This window comes from Sander vitreus, chromosome 23 (assembly GCF_031162955.1).
Source record: "Sander vitreus isolate 19-12246 chromosome 23, sanVit1, whole genome shotgun sequence".
In the NCBI taxonomy this organism is placed as follows: domain Eukaryota; kingdom Metazoa; phylum Chordata; class Actinopteri; order Perciformes; family Percidae; genus Sander; species Sander vitreus.
The window spans coordinates 225,734-244,005 of NC_135877.1; the positions used below are offsets into that span (position 1 = coordinate 225,734).

The following is an 18,272-nucleotide window of genomic DNA, read 5'->3' on the forward strand; positions in this document are numbered from 1 at the left end:
AAAATAATTAAATTAATGTTTACTGCAATTAACTGTTTTCCACAAGTTACATCATGAATTTGGACAACAGAATTTTGTAAAACAATAAGACAATATCATCATATCATAAAAATTCTAACCGTAGTACGGATCATTTTAGTGACAAAACAACCTCCAAGTGAACAAAAGTTTCAAAGATTTCTCACTTAGAATTAGAAATGTGATTAGACTTGTTAATGATGAATAAATATCCTGATATGGTTGTTAATCAAAGCTCCATGTGAGAGGCGCAGTAGCAGGATGAAATGGTGGAGTGAGGAGAGGCTATGTTGGGCTTGCTGACCTTGGCTTTCATCTTTACTTGTACCAGCACCACTGACTCAGCAGGAAACACTCCCACTGATCTCCTTGTACCTCTTCACAGCTAATTTAAGAACTTGCTCACTCCCCCTCAGCCGCATGCTGCATGCTGAGAAATAGATTTTGGATGGCCTGAGGTTTGCTGTGTGAGGACTTTGCTTAGTGGGACATGCATACATACTATTATGTCCAACTGTAATCCATTCTAACCAGACTGTAATTGCTGAATAGCAGGTATTGGCTTTCATTCTTCACGGGCTCACAGGCCAGATAGCCAGTCTGTGAATTACAAAATCAATAGCTACTGAACAGTGTAATGTGAATGAATGTTTTGAAGATTCTAAAAGCTCAGTGAGAAGAATCACCTTGTTTTGAGCTATTTGGGCTATTTTCTTTAAGATATTCTAAACCGGAGATGAATAACCTATTCTTTGTTGAAACAGAGTACAGCTCTATGATTTTGTTTCCTTTTTCTTGCCTGTCATGGCTCTCTGACTTGAAAACCCAGTATTTAACTGTTCTTGAAAAGGGCCGATGGTTGAGAGTTCACGGTCAGGTGCTCCTCAGTTTTTCTCATTGTGGATGTTTAGATTTAGTCAAAACACTTTTAAGAAAGGTAGGCCTCTGTATGTTAACCAAGGGGGTAAGCTTCGCTTCAGATCTCGAACCTCCTATGGTGCCATTTTGACAAAGCGATCACCCGTCGTTAGCATTCCATTGACTGCCATTCATTTTGACGTCACTTTGACAGCAAATAACTTTACATTTGAAGCGTTTAAAGACTTTATTTGTCCATTGTTTATTTCTAAAGAAACACGACAATGTATAAAAGGTAGAAATGGTCCGATACCAGTTTTTGCTTCCCGATACCGATTCTGATACCTGAACTTGCGTATCGGCCGATACCGAGTACCGATCCGATACCAGTGTGTCATATATTTTATTATGTTTTAACAACTGTATACTACTATCCCTGTATGGATGTGATATGATTTCTATCTTTGTTGTCAGTCTGGCTCAGGTTAAACTCTTTGTGAAACATGAATGCCCCAGAACTTTCTTTTATTATGCAGTTTGACAGTCAGTTATAACAGAAAAAGAACATACATGAACTACTTTAACGTAGATTTTCTTTAGGGCTTTATAACGTGGTATCGGATCGGTGCATAAACTCCAGTACTTACCGATACCAGCGTTTTAGGCAGTATCGGATCGGTATCGGAACATCACTAATAAAAGGCTCCATTACCTTGTACCTCACGTTATGGCTCCGTAGTAGACGTTTTTGTAAAAATAGGCTAACGATTGTGTCATAACCACGTGACTTACTGTCGCATAGTAGAGGAATTACCGTATAGTACAGGAGAAGCTCGCAGGCAGTTTCGACTTACATTAGCCGTTTACGTTTAATTACTAATGTTAACTAGCATTTTAGTTAGCAATAATTAGCCTGTGTTCATGTTATCTCCTTACATATACCTACGCTCTCCGTCTCTGCAAGATTGGGAATGATTGAGATTTCTCTTGGCACAGCTACCAGAAGACTTACAACTTTCAGACAGGTTGCTCACGTCACATTTACATCATCTCTCTCAGTTGGAGACTGCGCAGTAACGCTCAGCGCTCACCGGAAAAGTGCTTCTAATGGCCTTCACTGGTCTCCGTCCAGAGCAACGGGATCTGTTGGTCCATTCTTATATACTGTCTATGGTGTTAACACATTGTGGTCATGACAGCATTTATTTAGTATAACAGCATCAACATGTTTCCCTGTTTAGTGCCTGTAGTGACAAACCCACATAGAATCATAAACAACTCTACAGTTCCCCTCAGCTCTACAGTGTTTTAGCCTCTTTCAGCCCATTGTTTTGGATTTTGCTCATCAAACTCATTTCCAGCAGCAGGCAGCTGTTTTCAGTGCAGACCCGGATAAACCCATTGTACACCAACTGCTCAGCAGCAAATAGCAGACATACACAATCAGATTAAGCTAACAGGCACTTTTTTGATGAACCTAAACCAAAGTAGAATCACCTGTGAAGTTTGTCTCAGTAAAATGAGCAGGTTTTGTTTTTGAGCTCTAATTGTCCCGCTCAGTCATCACCTCTTTGTTTTGCAGCCTCTCTAAAGGGGCTGCCTGCTCTCTGCTGCCTGCTCCAATAAGCTCTCATTAATCTTTCTTACAGCCTTCAAGCTGCAACTGTTACACCCATGCCTGCTCCTCAGGCTCTCCTCGACCTTTATCTCTGCTCAGGTTGCCTTTCATAATCTCTCGCCCTAAAGCCCACGTTACATCCCTTCCCTTCTTGTCCCGTCATCTCCTGGATCTCCTCTTTATTTCATTCTGCTTCCTTGCCTGTCCTATTTATACCTTTTGTCTTGTGGCTTAAAAACTTTAAATTAATTGTTTTTTTGAGTATAGAATTCAATTTGGACCTTCTCTAATGGCAGGCGGTGTGCCATTTGTGAGGTGGAAGTTAAGGTTCTCTCCCAGTTGGTCATTGACTCAGACATAAAAGCCCCTTTTAACCTCTATTTCTGTCTGCATACAGTCCAATCCAAGGGAAGCCAAGAACAGCTGATTAGCTTCAGATCATCCCTCAATTATCTCAATCAATCAATCATTTTATTTGTCACATGAAAATCCTATGAGGTACAATTTCAATGAAATGTAATCCCATCAGCTCCTTCAACTTGTGCATGATTCATCATAAATCAGAATGTGGGGGGCTGGAGGGGCAGTCTTAGGAACTTAGCATCCTAGTGTCTTGAGGGTAGAAGCTCCTCCTGAGCCTCTCAGTGCTGGCCTGGTGTATCCGGTACCCAGGTGGTTTTGATCTTTAATGAGTGGTTTTGAAGTTTATTTTGTGTAAAAAAAAAAAAAATAAAAAAATAAAAAAAAATGTATATATATAAAATTAAAATGACAGATAAATAAGGACATGTACTTCTCAGCACAATCTACCAAAGTTATTATAAGTAATTCAAATAAGAAATTCCCATGTTCAAAAAGGATTAGGAAGAAGTTCATAAACAAACAAACAACTTTTCTAGTCCTACCCCCTTTCTCTATTTTTATCTTTTAGTTAAATACAAAACAATTCAACAAAATTCTTCTTTACATACACATACACCGTATAACTACCTACCTACAGCTCACATATACCCATCCATACACAGATGCATACATACATGCATACACACACATTTACATTGTTTTTCTTCTTCTTTTTTTTCCATCGATCTTCTTCCTTTCCGTTTATCTATAGTAAATCAAATAACACATCCATACTACACTTAGTTAATAGGTTTGGGAACCATACAGTCAGTATACAATACTATCACCTCAAGACCTTTTCGTATCCATTCAATATATTCATTTTAAATTGTCTCTTAAAGTTGCTCATTGTTGTACATGATTTCATCTCTTCACTGCAGCTGTTCCATATATTAACTCTGTTGGTTGTGATGCAGTGATATTTAGCATTTGTTCTTATAAGTTTCTTTTGAAATACAAACGTTACTCTTAAGTTATGCTTGCTCTCTCTCATTTGAAACAACCCTTGGATAGTGTTCGATAGCTGTTGATTATTTACTTTGTACATATTTTGTGCAGTTTTAAAGTCAACAATATCTCTGAATTTTAGTGCTTTTAATTTGATAAAAAGTGAATTAGTTGATGCTCTATAAGTGGTTTTATTTACAATTCTTAAGGCTCTCTTTTGAAGAATAAAAATAGGTTCAATGTTCGTTTTGTAAGTGTTTCCCCACACTTCCAAACAGTAAGTAATATATGGCAGTATGAAGGAACAATACAATGTATACAATGAGCGTTGATTTAATAGGTAATTGGCTTTATACAGTATAGCAATTGATTTGGATATTTTAGCCTTAATATAGTGTATATATGGCTTCCAACATCGGTTTTCATCGATTATTACTCCCAGAAATTTAAGTTCTTTTACTTTTTCTATTTCAATGTTATTAAGTTTTTTGTGTAAAGTTATTGCACGATTACCAAAAATTATAAATTTAGTTTTACTTAAGTTCAGTGTTAGTTTATTTGCATCAAACCAACTTTTCATCTTTTTTAATTAATTTTCCACTGTATCCAAGAGTTGTTCCACATTTTCCCCAGAACAGATTAAATTAGTGTCATCAGCAAATAAAATGGTTTTCAATTTTTTTGACACCTCCCATACATTATTTATATACAAGTTAAACAACAATGGTCCCAACGCTGACCCCTGGGGGACCCCACAGGTGATTTTCCTTAACTTTGATTTATGGTTTTGCAGTTCAACATATTGTTGTTGATTATATAAGTAGCTATTTAACCAAGAAAGTGCAGTCCCCCTAATTCCATATTTGTATAATTTCATGATCAATAAATTGTGGTCTACTGTATCAAATGCCTTCTTAAGATCCAAGAATATACCCACTGCATATTTTTTTTGTTCTATTGCTGTTGTTATTTCTTCTACAAATTGAATAAGTGCATGTGAAGTTCTCCTATTAGCCCTGAAACCATATTGCTGATCACACAGTATATTATGTTTAGTAACGAAATTATCGAGCCTTGTAGAGAATATTTTTTCTAGTATTTTTGAGAATTGGGAGAGCAGTGAAACAGGTCTGTAGTTTGAGAGTGTATGTTTTTCACCAGCCTTGTATATTGGTATCACCTTTGCCAATTTCATTTTATCTGGAAAGACTCCAGTTTTCAGAGATTGATTACATACATGTGTTAGAGGTTTCACAACACAATCAATAATACTTTTGACCATAAACATGTCAATGCCATTCCAGTCTGTGGACTTTTTACTCTTAAATGTTTTAACAATCTCAATCATTTCTTTCTTATCAGTTCCCTTAACAAACATAGATAATATTTACATTCTTGCTTAGCACATAATTTATACTGCCAGTCTTTGCAAACTCCTCAGCTAAACTGGACCAACTCCAACAAAATAAATCATTAAATTCATTTGCAGCCAAGTTTATCCTTAACCTCTATCATTTTTAGTCAAAAAATAGTTAGTCTCTCCTGTTTTGCCTTTTTTTTTTCTTGATAATTTCATTCAGCACCATCCAGGTGTTTCTTATATTGCTTCTGTTGTCCTCCAGTAGTTTACTATAATAATTCTTTTTATTGCTTCTCATGATTCTGGTCAGTTTGTTTTTGTATATCTTATATTTCTTTTCTGCTTCTTTAGTCCTCTTCTTTAAAAACTCTTTATATAATACATTTTTCTTCTTACATGCATTTAATATTCCGTTAGTTATCCACAGGTTTTTTTTAATCCGATTTCTGTTTTACTTCTTTCTTTACAAGAGGACAGTTTTTTTTATAAACAGTTATAACAGTCAAAAATTAATCATAGGCTTCATTTGCATTTTCTACGTACACTTTGCCCCAGTCTTGTTTCATGAAATCCTCTTTGAATATATTGATGTTTTCTTGAGTTCTGTGTCTGGTCATTGTGTATATTTTGCAGTGTCCTGGTCTTAGTGTAGCTATGTATGTTTGCAAAAACTGGCAGATGATCACTGATGTCGTTTATTATTAGTCCACTTTCAACTTTATTGTCAATAGCGTTGGTAAATATGTTATCAATTAGTGTAGGACTATTTGTTGTAATTCTGGTTGGTCGAGTGATTGAGGGATATAAACCGGTACTGTACATCAAATTAATGAACTCTGTAGTGTTATTGTGTTCTTGTGGGTTGAGCAAGTCAATATTAAAGTCTCTGCAGATAAAAAACATTTTTTTGTTATCGCTATTACTGAATATTTCTGTAATTTTTTCCTTAAACATGTCAATATTTGATCCCGGTTTCCTATAAATGCAGCTAATTAGATGTGTTTTTAGATTTTCCCATTTCAATTTGTACTGTGATGCATTCCATGATTGTATCTAAAACAAAAGACATTTTATTAACTATTTTACATTGATATCTTTTGTCAATATATAATGACATTTATATGTCCAAAATGACAAACTGTTTTTCATCAACAGGAAACAATCAAAGGGTGTGGGGGGGGCCCACACCCTTTGATTGTTTCCTGTTGATGAAAAACAGTTTGTATCCCTTAATCTCAACCACTCCTGATGTTCTACCGTGAGCCAAATCTCGGTTATGGCAATTGCTGTGAATTTTTTTTCCACTTGTTTTAGGCACTGTTTGATTTTTGAAAGATTTGTGATAAGGCTCCTGCTGTTAAAATTTATTATTAATATTGTGCCATCCATTTTTATGTATTTTTTGAACTGCTCAACTGTGTAATATTCACACTGGCTGTGAGTACCAATGTAAAAGTTATTATCTGGATCAATGTCATTTTCAATATCTTGTGGTTTATGTTCTGTGTATTTGAAAGTTTCCAAGTTCAGTTGTTCATATGTAGCAGATGAATTTCTGTCCAAGTTTGTCATGATCATTGTGTTTGATAAGTTCAGTTCAGTTTGTATCGAGTTACCTTATGTAGGCCAATGTTGCTCTTGATTCATTCCTTCTTCCAACTTATCCAGCTCGGTGATGTCCCTGATGAGAAGCACTTTTGCTGCCTCAGGTGTCGACCTATGTAGTTTGATGAATATTTTACAATTTCTTGACCATGTTGCCTGCATCTTGTTTTGTTTTCTGAGTATGCTATCCTGGCGATGTCAGCATTTTTTTTGGTGAGGTGATCGTTGATGTAAACTTTGGTCCCTTTTTAATTTCCTTCCCTGTCTAAGGAGTGCTGACTTTTTCTTGCTATTCATGAACCAGATTATTATCAATGGAGTGGCCATTTTGTTTTTGCTTGGCAGGGTATGACAAGCCTCAATGTCCCCACTGTCCACATAGATGCCTTTGTTGTCCAAAAAGCAAATCACCTGTTGTTCCAGCGACTCCTTCTCTTCCTCTGAGGCTTCACTCACTCCGGCAGCGGTTTGCCCAGCGTCCGCAGCCACCCTGGCATAGTTCCGGTGTTTGGTTCTCAGGCCGCTGATAACCACATCGTTAACTCTGGAGTATTGCTCGAGGTCAGCAACTCGAGTCTCCAGAAAAGCGATCTTTCGGTCGCTCTCCAAACTTTGCCTCTTTAGCGTTTGTATTTCACCCATCAGATCCATGATTTTCTTCTGTTGCTCTGTAACGGTTGAAATCTCCGCCGACAAAAAGTCCAGAGATTTCTTGATCTCCTCCACCTCATCGGGTAGGATTGTATTTTTCTTAAGCGCCATATTCCAGCTTCCTTGTGGTCTGGTTAACGTTGCCCACGTTTTTTCGCCTAGGAATCTGTCTTCCAAAATGTTTGTCTCCACCGCGTAACAGCCACACATCCGATTATGAGTGAATGCAGAGCGTCATCCTGTCTGTGTTTGTGTCTGTGTCAGTTAATCTTGTCTTTGATGCCCATTAACATCCTGCAATCAGCAAAATAAGAAGAAAAGAGAAAATCCAGGCAGAGGGCAGGGTCTCTGCAGATACAGACACCACCACAAACTTCTAGTGGGTTATAAGTGATAATTGAGTGGGATTACTTTTGTATTAGTCTATACATTGCTTTTTAGGAAGTTATTGCATATTATGCCTTTAACTTTACTTAAAGGTCCCATGGCATGACAATTTCACTTTATGAGGCTGAATTTTGGGAAAGAGACGTCAGATACAGTATTAGGGGACCGCTGAGGCCTATATAAAAGCATCCAAAAAGCAGCATGTCATAGGACCTTTAACATTTGTTTAAGGGTGGAGCTTTAAACTCTAATATAATGCTGGATAGTTTAATGAATTATAATGCATTGCATTTAAATTGTTATATTTTGTAACATTTACAACAACAGTAACATTTCTCTGTCAGGTAAATGTAGTTCCTCTGAAATAGAAGTACACAGTAAGTCAGTAGTATACAGTTGAGTTTCTTTGGGGTACAATGAGTTAGAGGTACACATATTAAAGATATTCAGCATTGGTTTTTGGAAAACCACCAAATTACTTCAGCCAAAAGCCCCAGGAGACAATACATTAGTACCAATTAATAAATTAAAGAAAGCGTACAATAAAATAAACTCTAGTTAAATAAATGAAAGCTGCAGAGAAAATATGTAGATGTAGAGAATGTGAAAAAGCAGTAACGGTGTTGTGTTTGCTATGTTCAGGTCAGCAGGTTCTTGGTCTGGTGGAGAACCAGAGTGACTGGTACCTGGGGAACCTGTGGAAGAACCATCGACCCTGGCCGGCTCTGAGCAGAGGCTTCAACACTGGTGAGGTTTCACAGGAGCACGTCAGATCTCAGAAAACCTCCAATGCCTTCTAGATATGGTTGCATTGCATTCTGCTCTGTAGCGGCTGCCGGAGGCATTTTACTGCCACTGTAGAGTCTTGCCAATGTAGCTCGCAGCTTTGTGTGATATTTACTTGTGAATGTATACACAAATAGACAGTTGACATGTAATGAATATCTAATGGTGCATTTTTATTTATTGACTTCAACTTTTCTTTGTTTCTGTCTCTTTGCCTGTGAAGTATGTAAAGCAGGAGAATAAATGCTGCAGGTTTCCTTCTGATAATATTCACTTTTCAGGAAAATACAGACCAGGCAATACAGCCACAATGTCTGTTACCACATCGATCATGAAGAAGCTGTAAGTTGTCAATATGCTTGGAAAATACCAAAAGGATTAGTAAACAACTCAAAAACAACACTGGAAATGTCTGCTGAACAATAGACTGCTGGGAGACATTCTGCTTCTAATACACTTCCTGTGGACATTTGCAACTTGTCGCCGACTCATTCAGTGGAAATTGCTGTATTAAATCTTTGGGAAATTATATAGCTTCCTCTTCATGTATCCGTCAGCAGTGGTATTCCAAAATCACTGTTTGACAGTGTCAACCTACATATTATATTGTTTCCTGCTAGCACAAAATGGTAAAGTACATTATCCTTGTGTACTAAATGCAAAAACAGTATACTATGGCATAGTGATGGCCAAAATGGCGATATCCACCATGAGACAATATCTATTTGTCAAAAGTCAGTGATTTTACCAGATTGTTTGTACTGTGCTAGTGCTCTCTTTAATATTTCTGGTTGTGGGCAATGTTGTAAAATCAATGAGCAGGACTGTTTCATGGGAATCATTTCAGATGATTAAAACAAACGTGTGTCTGGTTACTGTATGCATACAGTTTCTCAATTGATTTTCCAGAAAACGTACTATATTACAATTTATATTATCTTGTTATTATATCTTGCTATAAAATGACATGTACACTGCCTTTCAAAAGTTTGGAATCACCTGTAATGTTAAAGCTTCCTTCTTCCCTTTAATAATACTTAAACTTGAACTAACAGCTATTTACGTAACATAGGTTAAAGGGAGCTGCTACCCCCGCGACCAGACCCCGGATAAGCGGACAAAGATGGATGGACGGATGGATGGAGGTTAAAATAGTATAATTCAGAAACCAAATAAAGTATTTACATTTGAAATAGTTTTGGTCCCAAAAAAAGAAGAATAAAATGTTTCAAACTTCCATTTAGTCGATGTCCCCACAATAGTACATGACGGGAGAATATTGTTGCAACTTGGATGTTGAATTTGTTTTCCAGTCCAGAAAAGTGTCAGTGACCCTCGATCATTATTGAACTGGTGCAAATGGGCTCTAAATATTGAGTTTTTCCTGCATTTTTCTTTGAGCGCCCTGCAGTCTACTAAGTGGTTAGATTTAAGAGGTTTAAACTGTGATTTGTCAGTCCATAGTAATTTCAAAGCCAAATAGAGAACGTAAAGAAGCAGTGAGGCAGTTTCTTTTCTTGCAAGAATGTAGTACATTTTCAGAGGCATTGATGAATAATACAGGCGTGTTAAAAGTTGAATGAAAAAAACATCTTCAAAAATCTGATAGTGGAATTGATTGAATTCCATTACACATTGTTATTTTCCCCTGCCTATATATTTTTTCCTCCTTAAAATCCAGCAGGTCTTCTTCAGGAGACTTCTAGCTCTCTCTGTTCTATTTGGAGCTGGAGGATAATCGTTCTATTGACTATAGTCCAAAACAAACAGCACGACTTGCTGCAGCAGTTTGTGTGAATTTCCCAGCAAACACATTTCAGTGGGAGCTGTGTAAAACTCACCTGAACACATCTGCTTTGTAAAGGTTCAGTGTTCTGTTCCTAAACTGCCTGTCAGAATGACTGAACAGCAGATCTCAGAAATAGAAAGCCATGTGTTTACACAGAACAGCAATTTGAGAGAAAGCCTCCAGTTCAGCTGAGGCTGGTTGGCTTTGTGACCATGGTCGTGGCAACAGAGCATAGCGGGGTGTGAAAGATGGTTTGTTTGTTCCGATTTGCAAAAACATTATGCCCATGTCCCTCCCTCTGAAAACTGGCTGCTTGATTTTATTTGTAGCACCCCAGAATATTGATTTTATTAGCCAGGGAACTGAGAAGTTTTTGTTTTTTCATTTGTTGTGGGAGAAAGTTAGCAGAGAAAAGCAGCATGACTTTCTAAGAATATTTGTGTTTCCAGGAGGATTTTAAAATGTTGTCTTCATCCAACGTTGGTCAGTCTTTAACCTCTAAGTCTGCAGCTTTATCTCAGAAAACACAAGGATGTGATTCAGAGCCTCATGATGGGACTTTATCACCTTTACCAGGCAGCTGATAATAATCTCTCTGTTTCTTAAGCTACCGTGTGTGTGTGTGTGTGTGTGTGCTTTTAAGGGGTGATTTTGCTTCTCCTGGATCGTTTGCGAAAGCTGAGATGGGAGCAGATGTGGAGACTGACTGCAGAGAGAGAACTAATGAGCATGCTGTCCACCTCCCTGGCAGACCAGGTAACACACACACACACACATCCTCACACCTCAGACATGGTAATTCAAATTAGCCGTTTCTCCATCCAAAATCATCCTGCTCCGCTCACATGCTGTGGATGGGTTTAAACTGTGCAGGAGAACCTAACCCCAACCAAGAGTGGGCATACAACAACATACAATATTTTATCTCCGCTACCACCCTTTTCATTGTTGTATTAAAGGGGAATTTCTGGATTTTTCAACCTGGACCCTATTTTCTAATGCATTTGTGTCTAAGTATTTCACGACGTTCCACTTCCGGGATTACTCCATTGCCGCCGGGAATTCTGCCTGATCACACTCGTTTCTGCCCGATATCCATTACCTTCCACTTTCTTTGTGTTACATACACGTTCCACCAAAACAAGTTCCTTCCTGAGGCTATTTTGCAGCGGCACCGCGGCTCTGCACCGTCCAAGACGATTGTGATTAGTTTAAAGAGAAATGTCAATAAACCAGAGCAAGTTTGTCTCCCATCCCAGAATACTGTGTGGACTAAGCCAGACCCTCTTACGCAGCACTGTAGAGGAAGGTCTGGCAAAGACAAGCTGGTGTCTAAGTGACAAAAATCGTTAACATTGGTCCAGTATTGAGCGAGAACACTGTAACAGCCGTGAACCAGCCTGCAACTTAACCCTATAGGGCCAATGCGCACCGTCAAAATTCTTTCCTAAAGTGAGTGTCTGACAACATTATGGAGAGATAGATAAGTTGCCATTATCGCCAGGCTTTTGTGTGTAACATATTGATGCCAGGTCAATACAGTAACTTTAGCTGCTCTGTCTGCAACTGTCCACTCTTGAAACAGCATTTTTCTTTAGGTAAATGTTCTTTGGTATAGGATTTCTTTAACTTTTTGGCTGGCAGTAGTCATCCCAGTCAAAACGGTCAATGCAGACCCGATGGTCTACAACGCACAGTGTATAGACCGGAGTGTTAGGATCCATTTGTAGCTGTAGCACAACTAGCCACAACTTCAGCCTGTCTGACTGTCCGTATCCAAATGTAAGCTCTATAAAAGCTGTAGCTCAGCATTTCATTGGCACAATCGGAAAATCCACAATTGAAAATCTTTTAGATAACACAAAGCTACACTTTCTGTTGCAAAAAACTCTGAAAATCCCCTTCAATATTAAAATATTACCTGTGTGCCTTAGTAAATAAAGTGGTTATATTCAACCTTTTTTCTCCTGGTAATTATTAAAAACCAGGTCATTAAAAACTGTCAATAATTATCGATATTGACTGAAATTAAACATTTTATCATAATACATTTTTCAGCTATATCGCCCAGCCCTACTACTTTCTGCAATAACACTGAACCTAAATAGTGATTTACAGCATCATCCAATATGGAGGTAAATCCCAGGTTCCTGGCTGTGTGCTGTAGGAGGAGGCACCTGGCTAAGCAGCCACAATGAGCACTTTTCCTGGTTCAGCAGAAATAATGTATAATACAGTTGAACTGAGAGTCTGCTGCTGGTGGATGTGTTTGGGTTGTGCTACTGTTATGTTCTTTTGATCTTTTGCAAGGGACCCACAGCAGCTTTAATTAAAAAGCTAAAAAACTAAACTACTTTACATACATTGTATGCCTCTATTTTCATCTGACACTTAATTTATATGTCAAAGTTGTACAAAGGTTTGGTTAGACTTTTTTCATCCAATTGAGTTACACTTTAAATTGTGCAGTGTTCTATGTCTCACATAGTAAGGGCAGACACTGAGACCTTGGCAAAGGGTCTCTCCATTATCTCAGAGCTATTCCCAGCTCTTGTAGATCAGAGGTGCGTTTATGAGTTTTTAATTAAACCTTCATTAAGTAAAATCCTGCAAGGTATGCAGTATGGAAAATGAACAGGGCTTTGGAAATCGTTTGAGCATTCCATCTGCCTTCTGTTGTATGAGCTCCAACAATGGGCTGTCAGCCTTCTTTATCGCAGCAATCATTATGTGGCTGTGGAGTTTTATGTCTACCATTAGGAAGCTGGAATCTGTCACTGAGACTTTTGTCTTGTGAACCTGCAAAGATCCCAAAGTCAAAAAAGTCCCTCAGATGTAACCAAAGTACATTTCCTCAAAGCAATTTGAAGTATACTCTCTTTGCGAGTATGATTAGACATACATTAGGAATTAAAGCCTGAACATCTGGAGACGTACAAAACATTAACAAGACAGTAGAGTCAGGCTTCTATTTAGACGATTGCTCAGGTTGTTTCAGTCCAAACCAACAATGAGACAATTCACCATTTCAGGATCAAGGCCATGCACAACTCAAGGGCTATATTTAATCGTTACTTACTCTTCAGTTGACTCAGAAATGGTTCTGGTCCGCCATCATTAAGTCTGTTCCAATGGGCTTATTCATGCTCTGAGGAGTGAGTAGGGATCTCTGAGGAGACATCAGATTAACCTTTCAACAACTTTCTTCATTCATTAGAAAGATCTTTCTCTTCATGATCTGTTATTTGCCTTTTAATCTGTATCATGAATAATTTAACAAGTCTTTTTTTAGCATAAATACTTTTGGTCACACTTTATATGAAGAGGTGTGCATAAGATTGGCATGACACTGTCATAACCATGACACAACACTTGTCATGAACATAAGGGGGTCTTTATAAATGTTTATTAAGGTTTTCATTAAAGTGCCCATATTATGAAAAAATCACTTTTTCTGGGATTTGGGGTGTTATTTTGTGTCTCTAGTGCTTCCACACACATACAAACTTTGAAAAAAAAACATCCATGCTGTTTTGAGTGAGATACGGTTTCTGAATGTGTCCTGCCTTCAGTCTCCGGGTGAGCTGTTCAAAATCTGCACGGCTTTCTACGTCACTAGCCGAGATGAGCGGCTTAGGGGGCTAACCGTTAGCATGCTAGCTCGTTCTCAATGGCAAAACACTGCTACAACACACACTAATTCACCCTAATCTACAAAATAAATTGTATAGAACAAGTCCCTGTTCTGCAGGTATTCCACACAAAGTTGGAAGTGCGCCCTCAATCCTGGCTAATCCTGCCTTGTACAGGCCGAAGTTGCAGAAACAGCTAGCTAGCTCATGTAATCCCTAGCTACTGCGCATGTGCGACTGACAACAAAGATGTTACAGAAGTTGCGAGGTCTCACTCTAAAAGACCACAAAGACACACGCTAAAACAGAGACCTGACACAGGGTGAAAAAAGGATCTGCAGCAATGTGCAGTACAACAAAAATATGGTGTTTTTTGAATTAAACCATGTAAACCTATTCTGATACAATCTCAAATTACAATTATGAACCTGAAAATTAGCATAATATGGCCACTTTAAGTGTAATTTGGTAATTATTACCCTTTTAATGCTAAATTGGCTTTGTTTGAGAGGTTTGTGTCATGACAATATGACATTAACAATGACTACAATCTCTGTGCTATGACAACTTAACAACATTAAGCGAGACACTATAACCTGTCAATGTCTTTGATATAACAACTTGACCTTAACCTGGACAACGTAAACTGTCATAAATATGTTATAGCAGGCTAATTATCAAACTTAAAGCAACTATTTAACTTTATGTGTTAACATTACATTAAATTGTCATTAAGTGGTTGGTTTTGACATTGGCCTCATGACCATGGAGAGAGATGTGTTTCAATAGTATGTGTGTGAACAGATTGACAATCTGTAAATATAAACCACATACCACAAATACAAAAAAGGATTTGTAAACTCACAAAATAATTTGCAAATATAAAACACATCTGCAAAATACACAAACAAGTTGCAATAAATAAAAAACATTTGTGAACATCTTCCTAACTTTTTCAACTTCGAACAGGCATTAGTGAGTCCAGTTTTTATCTGTGAATCAAAAAAAGGCATTTGTGGATCTCAATTCTACGTGTGTGTGGATCTGCATTTTACACACAGAATTTTGAGGCAACCTTTTCGCCATCTGAACAAAAATCCACTTGTATCACTGCCATTTTCGATCGCCTGCTGATGACATCCATACTTTCTAATGTAGTTAGTTGTAATGTCAAATGCAGATACAAAGAAATATTCAGTTTAAAAATGCATTGCATTCTATTGCTGCCAGTAGAAATGGTTCAGTGTCTGAGCAGTAAAGTTATTTACACATTGTGGTTTGACTGATCTGAGCTCAAAATAAATAAATACATGTTTAATAAATGTGCAAATAATTGTCACAGTTTAAACATATTAAACATACTGAAGGACTTAAAAAACTAAGTAATATTTGGAGAGTGTGTATATGGGTAAACATACTCCAAACCATCAAGCAAGGTAAAGATGCCAGTGAGGGAAACATGGATGCAATTTAGGTAATTGGGATGTACCCAAAATATCCAGGTGTGTTTGCATCAGTGGCTAATTACGAGTCAGACCTATGTGTCCCGTCGGTTCCGACCCTCCAGTCTCCCTCTATACATACCATCATCTACAGGGATAAAATACGTATGTATTATGCATTACCATCCTCTGCTGTCTGCAAAAATGTTTCACCCTGTGCTTGTGGTATTCATGTGCTGTCATAATTTGCTAAATTAAAAAATAGTACAATACTATATTAAAATAATCATTTAAAAAAATATAATAAAGCATGAATTAAAAACATGTTAGACATACTGTTTGGTATTTGAAAAATTGTGTTGTGTTGTGAAATTGGTCTTTAGTTTAGGTCTGTTTTGTGTGGTCATTTAATAACGAGATTAATGTGTGAGGTGCAGGGTTGTTGATGATGAAACATAAGGCAAAGCATAAGGCTCAGTGTGTGTGTGTGTGTGTGTGTGTGTGTGTGTCTCTCTCTCTGTCTCTCTGCAGGACATCTTCAACGCTGTGATCAAACAGAACCCTTTCCTGGTTCACCAGCTGCCCTGCTTCTGGAACGTCCAGCTGTCTGACCACACCCGCTCTGAGAAATGCTACAAAGACGTGTCAGACCTCAAGGTGAAACCCTGCTGTTCCCAATATGCTTACACTCAGTCACCTTTTAGACATAAAAGACTTGACCTACATTATTCAAAAGTCTCAAGCCAACCACACACTCAAAGAGACACACATTTTGTTCTTCTTTAGGGCTCAATAATAAGGATTGCCCGATTGCCTGGGGCAAGCAAAATGCCACATCGGGCTAGTAAACCTAGCAACTCACTTTCCTGATCAGGCAAGTGGTGAATAAGATTAAACACATGGGATAAAAATAAATTGGCGGAGAAATCTTTCGGTTAAAATTCTGTGGAAACTGCTATACATTAGCATTACAGTGCAAGCAATTCAGGTACCGTGAGTTATGTAAACAAACAACAAATGGTAAAGCATGTCACTGCCAGAACTTTATGGTACATTCAAGTGCACCTGGTAAACTAATGGTGCTTTCAGGTGCACCTCGTCATCTCTCTTGTTGTAAAGTACCCTTCTGCCATCTAAACGTGACTTTTTCTGAACCAGCACTGTGTGCAAGTTGTGAATACATTTTGTGTGCCTAGGACTTTTTCCCTTTTAACCATGGTATCAAAAGAGGTAGCCAATCAAGTATGTTTTTTTTACGTACTACAAGTGTCCCCTGAGCTAAAACAGTAGTGGTCGGGGCAAGTTTTGGAGTGCCTTTGTGCCTCTTAACAGACACAAAATGCAATTAATATGTCTGTGCCACATGAACAGGGCCCTTACGTGTCAACAAGATGCGTTTTCAACTCAGACATTGTTTAAATTCACCTACTCTGGTCCCTGTCTCGATCCTGCCGGTAGCTAGCTTGCCATTAGCTGCTAGCTGCCGTCCAGGCTTCTGTAATAATCATCCCAATAACAATCCACGGAGCGGTGGTGGTGTGGCTATGTCCTCCAGAGGACAGGTCATGTCACGTCTTGAAGTGTAGTCCCCCCTAAAATAAACAGTAGTGCGGTAGTAGCTGTTAGCTGCCCTCCGGTGAGTGTGTACAGCCACATAGCCGTTAGCCGTTAGCTGCTAGCTGCCGTCCGGTGAGTGTATTCAGACAGGCTTCTGTGATAATCATCCCAATAACAATCCATGAAGCGGCGGTGGTGTGGCTGTGTCCTCCAGAGGACAGGTCATGTCACGTCTTGAAGTGTATTCCCCCCTAAAAAAAACTGCCCTCCGGTGAGTGTGTACAGCCACATAGCCGTTAGCCGTTAGCTGCTAGCTGCCATCCGGTGAGTGTATTCAGCCAGGCTTCTGTGATAATCATCAGGTAATCATCAGGTTTAGATTATTTCCCCCTCAAAATAGGTAATTGAGCACTGTAGTGGTTATGATCATAACAGTGACTATATAACTACATGGAAACGGGATAAACGATGTCTGTGGCTTGCACAGTAATAGCGTTACTGAAGCTTAGCTGTAGCATCACGCTGTCTCCTGGGAATTCAGTTGTAGCAGGAAAAGGTAAACATATAGTGTGTGAAGAGCGGAGTTGTTTATAAGGGAAGAAGGTTGGAGTAACGTAACTATGGAGAATATAGCAGATATACAACACACGGAAGAGCCTTTTGAGTTTGATGGTCATCCTTATTTATTTGAACCCGAGTATACAGACGAAGAACTAGCCTCACAAGAGTTGGAAAGAACGAGACAGACAGAGGGGAAACAGGCAGATGAACTTGATGCTCCAAACGCAAGCTAAAGCTAGCCTTCAGTAACTGGAGGACATAGCCACACCACCGCCGCTATTGGGATGATTATCACAAAAGCCTGGCTGAATACACTCACCGGACAGCAGCTAGCAGCTAACGGCTAACGGCTATGTGGCTGTACACACTCACCGGAGGGCAGCTAACAGCTACTACCGCACTACTGTTTATTTTAGGGGGGACTACACTTCAAGACGTGACATGACCTGTCCTCTGGAGGACATAGCCACACCACCACCGCTCCGTGGATTGTTATTGGGATGATTATTACAGAAGCCTGTCTGAATACACTCACTGGACAGCAGCTAGCAGCTAACGGCTAACGGCTATCAGCTAGCAGGGCAAGCTAGCTACCGGCAGAATCGATACAAGGACCAGGGTAGGTGAATTTAAACAATGTCTGAGTTGAAAACGCATC

At 38.7% G+C, this 18,272-nt stretch overlaps 1 protein-coding gene across 1 annotated transcript in view; it reads left to right on the forward strand.

The window, feature by feature from the left end:
• The window catches only part of large1 (LARGE xylosyl- and glucuronyltransferase 1), a 200,865-nt gene that overhangs the window by 135,759 nt on the left and 46,834 nt on the right, over positions 1-18,272 (forward strand). The window contains exons 7-9 of the mRNA XM_078242511.1: positions 8,490-8,594; positions 11,066-11,178; positions 16,028-16,153. Of these exons, the coding sequence (XP_078098637.1) occupies positions 8,490-8,594; positions 11,066-11,178; positions 16,028-16,153 (344 nt within the window). The remainder of the gene's footprint in view (positions 1-8,489; positions 8,595-11,065; positions 11,179-16,027; positions 16,154-18,272) is intronic.